We start from the raw sequence: 10,723 nt of genomic DNA on the forward strand, positions 1-10,723 counted from the left end.
ATGATATGCTGGTCAAATCACAACAAGCAGGGGATCATATTCAACACCTGTCAGATACGTTTCAGATTCTTCGCAAATTTAACATGAAGTTAAATCCTGAGAAATGTGCATTTGGCGTGTCATCAGGTAAGTTCTTGGGATTCCTTGTTTCTAACTGTGGCATTGAAGTAAATCTCGCGCAGATTAAAGCTATTGAGGAAATTCAGAATTTACTTACGAGCAAAAAAGAAGTACAGAGGTTGACAAGAAGAATAACAGCTTTGGGAAGGTTTATTTCCAAGTCATCGGAAAAGTGCTTCAAATTCTTTTCACCCCTAAAAAAGCAAAATCAATTTAAGTGGTCTGAAGAATGTCAACAAGCACTCAAAAATTTAAAAGTGTACTTGTCAAATCCACCATTGCTAGCCAAACCAAAAGATGGGGAAAAACTGCTCATCTACCTTGCTGTTTCAGAAGTAGCGGTAAGTGCCGTATTAGTTCGAGAGGACTAAGGTAAACAATATCTGATTTATTATGTTAGAAAATCTTTATTGGATGATGAGACTTGATATCCTCATTTAGAAAAACTTGCACTAGCATTAATTATGGAATCTAGGAAATTAAGGTCTTATTTTCAATGTCATCCTATCTCTATAGTAACTGCCTATACCTTACGTAATATATTGCATAAACAAGAGTTATTAGGGAGATTAGCCAAGTGGGCTATAGAGCTAATCGAATATGACATTACATATAAACCTAGAACTGCAATAAAATCTCAAGTTTTAGCAGATTTTGTGGCAGATTTTAGCCCAGGGATACAAGTAGATACAGAAAAAGAACTGCAAGTATTTAATGGATCTAATCCAGGTACTTGGACCTTATTTACCGATGGTTCATCAAATGTAAAAGGAGCAGGTATAGGCATCATCTTGGTACCACTTGCGGGAGAAACCATACGACAAGCCATAAAATGTCATCCTATTACTAATAATGAGGCAGAATATGAAGCTATGATTGCAGGTTTAGAATTGGCACGAGAGCTCAGAATAGAGCAAGTCATAATCAAAAGCGATTCGCAGCTCGTAGTTAACCAAATGCAGGGGACTTATATAGCTAGAGAGGCAAGGATGCAACAATACCTGGAAAAGGCACGGGACTTAGTCAGACAATTCCAAACTTGGAATGTTATACAGATACCAACAGAAGAGAATGTCGAGGCAAACACTTTGGCTAATCTTGCATCTGCTGCAGAAGTAACAAATGAAGAAAATGCTTCTGTAATACATTTGTTTCATTCAGTGCTTGATCAAGATAAAAATGAGGTAAATTACATTAATCTAACTTGGGATTGGAGAAACGAGATTGTCAATTTTTTGCAGTATGGAATACTACCTGAAGATAAGAAAAAGGTTCAGGCACTTCGCCAAAAGGCTGCTCGTTATTGTTTAGATCGGGGCAATTTATATCGAAAAATGTTCGGTGGCCCTCTAGCAAGATGTCTCGGGGCTTCTCAAACGGAATATGTGATGAAAGAAATACACGAGAGACATTGTGGAAATCACACTGGAGGAAGATCTTTGGTAAAACTATAATTAGAGCTGGCTATTATTGGCCAAAAATGGAAAAAGAGGCGGAATATTTTGTGGCCAAATGTGTCAAGTGCCAAAGATATGGTAACAACATGCATCGACCAACTGAAATATTACATCCGGTTCACTACTAAAAAAGCAGGTTTTAGTGACGGACAAAGTCTGTAGCTAAACAAAAAAATTCGTCGCTAATCTAATTTAGCGATGGATTAGCAACGGATATCAATAAATCCTACTAGTTATGAGCATTTTAGCGACAGATTAGCAACAACGTTCATTGCTAATTCCAGTTTTTTTGTAGTGGTTGTTGCACCATGGCCTTTTATGAAGTGGGGGATGGATATCGTAGGTCCACTACCACAAGCCAAAGGTACAGTAAGATTTCTATTAGTACTCACTGACTATTTTACTAAGTGGGTAGAAGCAGGAGCCTTCAAACAAGTACGAGAAAAAGAGGTCAGAGATTTCATCTGCCGAAACATCATATGCCGGTTTGGGGTTTCAAAAGAGATCGTGTGTGATAATGGCCTGCAATTCATAGGTGCACAAATCACAGAATTCTTCCAAAGTTGGCAAATTTAAAGGATTACCTCAACACCTTATCATCTAGTGGCCAATGGACAAGCTGAATCAACAAATAAAGTTATTATCAACAACTTGAAGAAAAGACTAGAAGAATCAAAAGGCAAGTGGCCAGAGGTACTACCTTGAGTCTTGTGGGCTTACCGAACAACAGCAAAAACAAGTACGAGAGAGACACCATTCTCACTTGCGTATAGTGCTGAAGCCTTAATTCCAGTCGAAATAGGGGAGCCAAGTATAAGCACGTGATTTTTGCCCTATATGAGAATTACTCCCAAAAATTCAAAAATAAAATGAATTTTCTTGGTGTGCAATTTTGTGATATTTTGTGATATTTTTGAATAATTATTTATGTTTGTCTGTGCATGTTTATTTGTTAAATTAATAAAAAATACAAAAATATGTCGCATTTTACATGTAGGATTTAATTCTACAATTGTTAGTAATAAAGTTTGTTTTACAAAAAAATAAAAATTACAAAAATAGGCATCTTTTGCATTTTTAGCATTTAATGTCCAAATATACAATTTTATGCTTAATTATTACTTAATTGTGCGTTAATTGTTATTGGGAGTTAATTTGCGCTTTTATAACTTAATTTAGTTCTTAATAATAATTTAAGTATTTTATAATTTAGTTTTAGAAAAAATAAAAGAAGAATAGAGGGCGAGAACATAAAGAAAGTCGGAATTGGGTCTCTTCTTCTAATTCAAGCCACAAGCCCAAAAAATACCCAATCTTCCAAAACGACCCAGTCCATTTTGAACTGGGTCGACCCAATCCATACCCAAAGACCCAACACCTCTATTATCTTACATTTTTAAAAAAACAAAGAAAACCCTAAAAAAAGGTTAAGCCATCCGCCCCCCCCCCCCACTCCCTATCTTCTTCTTCTCCAATCTCCAAAACCCACCTCCCATGGCTGCCCTTTACCCTCCATTCTCACGTCCAAACCACCACCTCGTCGACATGAGCTGCTTCTTCACGCAGTGTCGTCTCACAGCCCTGCCATGTTCGTCGTCCCCAAACGACCAGCAGCAACCAGCTGCTTCATCGTCTTCATCTTCTCCATGGCGAGCTCAGGCTCGTCCATGGTTGCCTTCAACCTCAAGTCCAAACGACCAGCTGCTACATCCATTCATCGAAGACAAATGGTTCGTCGACCTCCAGCAGCCCCCGCGCGTTCAAAGAAATTATTGACTGTTTCTGCTTCATTTTCCCCCTCGCTGCATCCAAACGAACCCCATAGCTGCCTGCTTCATTTTTCTTCATCGAGTTTGAGTTCGACGAGATGCAACTGCTTCACCATAGTCCGTTGACCAGCTCCTCCATTGCCGCAACGCTGCCAGCCCGTTGCCGCTGCTGCCTTGTCTACTGCTTCAACGACTGCCATGGCCATGCTTCGGCTCTTTCGTTGCCATGGACACAGCTAGATTACTGCGCACGCTGCTGTTTCTGCTGTTGCTTCATCTTCTTCGTTTCGTCAAAGTTCGGTTTTTCGTTGAGTCGAGGTCCGGTACGTCAAGTTTTCTGTCCGAGTTTTCCTTGGTTCTTCGTTGTTGTCGTTTCATTTCCGATTAGTTGGTTTTTAAGTTTTATTTTTGTCCGTATTTCGTTTTGATATTTCTCGAATCTAAAATCGGTAAATGTTTGTTTCGTTCATTATTTTGTGAATTTTTCAGTTTGTTTCATGTTTGTTTTATCGTTCTTGTTTATTGTTTAGTTAAAAAGTTGTTAGTTTAATGTTGGTTAGATACAAATTGAAGTTTAATTAATTTGTTTCATGTGTTCTATGTATTTTTTCAGAAAAATTGTTAATATTGTTAAGTTCAAGTTTAAATTCATAATTGTTTCTTCTTAAATTTTGTTTTGTTATTTGCCTAAAAGAATTTAGTGGTAATAGGGAAGTATGTTGGTTTAATCATTTGAATCCGTCATTTTTATTTTTAGATTTAATTCATGTTCATACTTTGTTTGATTGTTCTTGAATACGAAATTAGTATAAGTTTGATTTTCTTGTTTATTGTTTATCATTTATGATTATTTCTTGAGTTTGTCTCATGATCTTGTTTAAGTTTAATGTAGGAATTGTTGGTTGTAATGTTGTTAGAGTTGATTTTAAGTTCAAATGATTATTGAATTTAGAAATCTGAATATACTTGTTTGTTGTTGTTGTTATTGAATCTGAAAGCAGGTTTGTTTGTTCCTAAAAATATTGTTTAATCAAAATTTTAGTTGTTCTTTGTTGTTCAATTTGTGTTCATGTGATATTGTTGTTGTGTTGTTCATTCATGTTCATGTGATTTGTTGTTTGAATTTATGTAGAAATTGGTCATATTGGCTATATTTTGGTTGAGTTTGATTAATTGATTGGTTACAACTGATGAGGGTAGTTTGGTAAATTGTAGTACGTCCGGGGGTAAAATAGTAATTGCAATAAGGTCGGAGGGATAGTTTAGGAATTGTACATTTTGTAATTTTTTATGTTAAGCATGGGGGACAAAAGATAATGGGGTGTAGGTGATATAGTTGTTTAATATAAATGGGGGACAAGACAAAATATAGTGGAGGGGAATATCGTAATTGTTTATGGTAGGCATGGGGGATAAAATATAATGGGGTGGGGTTGATATATTTATTTAATGTAATGGGGATGAGTGTGAAGAATAATGGGTTTGGTAGGAAAAAGTATTGATTTATTAGTTAATTAAAGGGTTTGGGAATGTGTTATATATAGGAAGTCTTGAATTAGATTTTGAGAGGAAGAGAAGAGAAAAGGAACCAACACAGAGAGAAAAACGAGAATAAAAAAAGACAGAGAACAAGAAGAAGAATAGAGAGAATAGACAGAAAAAAAACGGACTGAATATTTAAGAGAGAAAGAAAAATTCCGAAAAATATTTAAACTTTCAAATAAAAAAAACTAAAACAATCTTCTGCTTTCATTCATTGTTTTGAAATGAGCATTAATTGTTGGTTGTTTCATAAGAGCTTGAAGCTTTTGTTTTGGGATTACTACTCCACCGGTCTGTTATTGGGTTGTTACTGTTGCTGGGCTGTTGCTGGGCTGTATTGTTATTACTGCTGCTGATTGTCATCTTCATCTTCTTTTGTTTCCAATATCAGGTACACAACTGACACGCTGATTATTGTAAACTGAAACAGGAAGCATGAATACGAAAATGAAGAGTTGAAATTCTAAATTTACTTTAATTATATTCTGAATTTTATTTGTATGTATAATTTATTTAGCTTGCAAAAATCAGAATCGTGTAGCTATTTAATACATATAGTGGAACATCCGACAATAGCTTAACGGATGAACTATCTATATATTGCCTAAAAATAAATAAATGGTGTAGTAACTCCGTCAAGTAAAAATCAAACGAATAGGCCATCTAGTAGGAACTTGGTAGAAATATTGTTTAGTTAAATAATATTGGTTAATTTCAGCATGTAAATGGTCTAGGATTAAAATTAGATTATGAATAGGCCATCTAGTAGGAACTTGGTAGAAATATTATTTAGTTAAATAATGTTGGTTAATTTCAGCATGTAAATGGTCTAGGATTAAAATTAGATTGCTAAGTTTTTTTTATTTGACAAACTGAGAACATGCCTAGTATAATGTAACTAGGTAATAACATGTGAATAAGACGGCCCAGGTCTAGTTTTATGTCATACACGTTGGGCCTGGGCCCGCAGTGGCAACGGACTGTCCTGTTTGTATCATTTTCAGATTTTATGAATGATATTCAAAATTCATCTATAACAACTCAAGCATGTAAATAAATTAAGATATTTTCTCTTTTATTTTGTAGAGACAAATTTCAATAGAAAAATGTAGGCATTTTAGGACTGTCCTTTTAAAAATAAAATGAGACGAGCCTCGCTTAATAAAATGTATAGATTGCGGGGCCCTCATAAAATGTATGTGATAATTACTTAGAACTCAGGATCGGCCGCTTAGCGAACTTCACGGCTGTCCACAAATAATAAATACGTTAATCGCTTTAGGCGCGATATAATAATAATACATTCTTAAACACGGGTACGCATTTATGCGACCCAAATCCAAATCCCAAAACATTGAATAAAAATACGTTCCGGATCGTGGGTGCATTTTATGTGACGCAATCCAAAGACATATTTTTAAACGATGTCCACATTCTTTTAAAAAAAATATAATAATAAAAGCGGCTAAAGGATAAAATTTGCACATAAGTTTATAATACGTATTATATCAGATAATCAAGCCAAATATAACAGTTGAGCGACCGTTCTAGAACCACGGAATTCGGGAATGCCTAACACCTTCTCCCGGGTTAACATAATTTCTTATCCGGATTTCTGGTTCGCAGACTGTAATACAGAGTCATGCTTTTCCTCGATTCGGGATTAAAATTGGTGACTTGGGACACCCTAAATCTCCCAAGTGGTGACTCTGAAATAAATAAACAAATCCCGTTTCGATTGTCCTTTAATTGGAAAAACTCCTTCACCCTTTGTGGGGGCCGGAAAAGGGAGGTGTGACAGCTCTGGCGACTCCGCTGGGGACAAAACCTAGAACCACTGGTTCATGGTTTAAGAATTCGAGCTTAAAATAATTGTTATTGTTGGCTTTATTTATTATCTGATGTTTACATGATATATGCTTAATGTGCTAAATGATGCTTTTACTGCTTTAATATTATCTGAATTGTGTATATAAAACTGCTACGAAACCCTTCTTCTTTCTGAGTCTTCTGAATTTATGGTGTACACGTGCGCGTGACCCACCTTTCTGTTAGAAGTCATACCAAATAAGACGAAGTTGGGACAAGTAACTAGGTCGGGTAGACTTTCGTGCTCCCGGTACGTTGCCCTCACTTCGGCTCAAGCTGTCCACTTGGGTAAGCCAGGGCTAGAACAATATGCTTCAGGTTTTTCACTTAGAATAACTCAACTACATGCCGGATCCCTAGTAGGAACGTTTGTTTGCATCACATGCATTTGACTTTGGAGGCTCAACACAGGGGTTGGGTCTGTCTAGGACAGGTGTACCAGAAAATGAAAATGACCATCCTGATGCATCTTACTTGCTGCTACTTGCGCATTTATTTGATTCGGACTTGTGTGTTGACTGACTTTTGAATATCAGGAATAATAATTTGAAATTGAAAAAAAAGAAATAGCGGTTAGGGAATTGATTGTTTATTTTTGAAAAAAAAACCAATGACCAAATACTGTCAAAACTCTGCCGAAATTTTGAGAAAATGAAAAAAAAAAAAATTATTAGTTTGTTTTACTAAAAAGCAAAGGAAAAATAGAAAGAAAAAAAGTCGTTGTTCTGTCTTATTTTTTTAAAAATAAAATAAAATAAAAGTATAAAAAGGAAAATAGTTTGTCTTCCCCTAAAAATGATAATGAAAAAGAGTCTTACTTTTAAAATAGTTTTTTTTATTTGTTTCTAAAAATGCCAAAATGAAAATGAAAAGAGTCGTGCTTTGAAAGTGGTTTTGTTATTTGTTGCTGAAAAAAAATCCTGTTTTAAAATAGTTCGGTTAATTGGCCCGAACTACGCGGGTTTGATTCTCACCGGATGTGAGATACGTAGGCAACCTTCATCGGGTCCAACTCCCCTTTTGCTAAAAAAGCCAAAAACAAATAAATATATATAAAAAAAAACATGTCAAAATTTTAATTCCGTCATAAAGAAGTTGGGTGACACTGTTTTATCAAGACATAGCCGAATGTTCCCGAAAGGGATGCCGGAAGGCTGACTTTGCATAAACAGCCACCTTTGGGTCATTTTTTAAGATTTGGTCCAGTTGACCCACATAGCCTTAAAAATCTTCGTCCCCGAGGCGTTGAAAGGCCGTGTTTGCAATATTGAGTTTGCTAATTTGAAACACGATAAAAAGAGTCATGAATAAGTCAGGTGATGTTGTTTTGTCATAAATAGCCGAATGTTCCTGAAAGGGACGCCGGAAGGCTGACTTTGTATAAACAGCCACCTTTGGGTCATTGTTTTAGATTTGGTCCAATTAATCCACACAGCCTTAAAAATCTTCGTCCCCGAGGCGCTGAAAGGCCGTGTTTGCAACACCACGTTTTCATTGTAATTTGAAAAAAAAAACAAAGAGTCAGCGGTCAGGTGAATACCGTTTGAGCTTTTGGTCAAAATAAGCCGAGCCAGCTTCGGCAGTGTCTTAAACCGTTCTTGCCGAAATAGCCTTAGAGTATCTTTCAATTGTCGAAAGGTTATTTTCGTAAAAGAATGGACAAGTTTATAAAAGTATCATAAAATAATCCTCCCGGCCTCAAAATTCATGTGAGATTTGGAAGGGGCCACATTTGCAAAAATAACCGTTTGGTTGCATTTGTCAAACGGAGAAAGGAAGATGGCTATTTGTTTTTGAGTTTGTAAATATTTTAATTAGAATATGTGGGTTGTTTGATTTTCGAGTTTGTAGGTCATCTTCAAACCTTTAAAACCCAGTTTATTTTAATATGAAAATTGAAAAAAATGATTAATATTGTTTATCTTTTATTGGTCCGAACTACGCAAGGTCTGATTCATGAGGGGTCATGATACGTAGGCAATCTCCATAAGATTCGACCACAACAAAAAATGAGAAAAAAATGAAAAAAAAAATCGAAAAGAAAAAATGAAGAAAAAAAAATCGAAAAAAAGAAAGGAAAAAAAATGAAAAACGAAAATGAAAAAAAAGAAGAGGAAAAGATGCTATTAATAATGGGGACCGACGAAGTCCATTCTAACCTGTTTCGCTTTGAATCACAAAGAAAGTTAAGGTGGTTGGTTTATGGTAAGCCGGAAATACAAGACCCAGAAGCACACTTTGCGGGGATCAGGCCTGATAGCAGAAGCACTCAAATCCTATTGGGACTTGTTGACTAAAGTTGATGATATTGAAGTTGGTAATGGTCTAGGCAATATTGGTGCGAAGCTCAGTGGCTAAGATGTCAGTTTTGATGAAGTGGGGGAACGCTCCGTTCCTTGGTTAGCAAGAGAGAAGCTTTTGATGACTATTTTGTTGTCATTTCTATTGTCCGGATTATTCTTAGGATTGTAATACGGATGTTGTCTTGTGTCAAACCTTCCTATCTGTCCATTTTTGTCATAGCGGTTTGTTTATATTTTGTCCAGTGTGTTTTAGGATTTTATTCTGGTCTGTGTTGTTTGTTTTTGTTATTCAAACCATTTCACCGGTAGTCTAATACAAAATCCGGTCTTTTATTATTTCCATTCATCTTTTTGTTTGATCCATTTATCATTTTGTTCAGCGCCGATTCTAGTAACATGACATGCGCACACAGTTTGGGCCTAATCTTAAAGTTAATCATAAAACCCTGGGAAGGTGATCAAAGCATTTAAAGGAAATAAGAACGGTTTGAGATTATTTGAACCCCGAGTCATGTGGAACTGGGGCAAGTAAAGCATAAAGAAAACCGTTAAATGCAAGGTTTGCCAAATTGACATGAGGGTTGTTCATGATAATGCGAGTGAGAGTGTTGCCCAACGGTGCTTTAGAGATGACAAATGTCAAATATAATTGTCAAGTCCAGCACCATCGGAAGAGGTTACAAATCTTTGTTTAAATGTGTTGTTTGCACGGGGCAGGTTTTGAAGACTGGAATGATGAAGGCATTTTGTTCTGCTGCCTAAACACTTTATCCTTCGTCACCCCTTTTGAGCCTTATTTATTTTCTTTCATACCCCTCGTTCGGAATCAATAGCAATGACTAGGAAATACGAGCCTGGAAGGTAAAGAAAAAATCAACAAAAAACGAAAAAAAGAAGAAGAGAAAAATGATAACAAAAAAAAAGTCAGAAGGAAAAAGAGGAATTGGGAACTACGTTTGACCTGATTCCTCAAAGAGGATACGTAGGCGCTTCACGGCTCCTTCGTGTATCCGGGCAAAGAGGGGCAGCTGTAAGCACGTGATTTTTGCCCTATATGAGAATTACTCCCAAAAAATCCAAAAATAAAATGATTTTTCTTTGGTGTGCAATTTTGTGATATTTTGTGATATTTTGAATAATTATTTGTATTTGTCTGTGCGTGTTTATTTGATAAATTAATAAAAAATACAAAAATATGTCGCATTTTGCATGTAGGATTTAATTCTATAGTTGTTAGTAATTAAATTTGTTTTACAAAAATTAAAAAATTACAAAAATAAGCATCGTTTGCATTTTTAGCATTTAATGTCCAAATATACAATTTTATGCTTAATTAATACTTAATTGTGCGTTAATTGTTATTGGGAGTTAATTTGCGCTTTTATAACTTAATTTAATTCTTAATAATAGTTTAAGTATTTTTATAATTTAGTTTTAGAGAAATAAAAGAAGAAAAGAAAGCAAAAATATAAAGAAAGTCGGAATTAGGCCTCTTCTTCAATTTCAAGCCACAGGCCCAAAAATTGGCCCAATCTTCCCTACGACCCAGTCCATTTCGAACTGGGTCGACCCAGTCCATAACCCAAAAGAGAAGAAAACCCTAAAAATCTAAACCATCCGCCCCCCCCCTCTCCTATCTTCTTCTTCTTCCTCAAGCTCACAT

The 10,723-nt window shown here is 35.7% G+C and overlaps 1 protein-coding gene across 1 annotated transcript; it reads left to right on the forward strand.

Moving 5' to 3' along the window:
• The first annotated feature begins 584 nt into the window (after nt 1-584).
• LOC138882820 (uncharacterized) lies at nt 585-1,574 on the forward strand. The gene has a single exon (XM_070163453.1). The coding sequence runs from the start codon at nt 585-587 to the stop codon at nt 1,572-1,574; it is 990 nt and encodes a 329-aa protein (XP_070019554.1).
• The last annotated feature ends 9,149 nt before the right edge of the window (nt 1,575-10,723 follow it).

Source organism: Nicotiana sylvestris, chromosome 12 (genome assembly GCF_000393655.2).
Source record: "Nicotiana sylvestris chromosome 12, ASM39365v2, whole genome shotgun sequence".
NCBI classification, from domain to species: domain Eukaryota; kingdom Viridiplantae; phylum Streptophyta; class Magnoliopsida; order Solanales; family Solanaceae; genus Nicotiana; species Nicotiana sylvestris.

Coding starts and splice junctions, on each gene's coding strand:
- LOC138882820 (XM_070163453.1), top strand. CDS start 585: ATGGAATCTAGGAAATTAAGGTCTTATTTTCAATGTCATCCTATCTCT.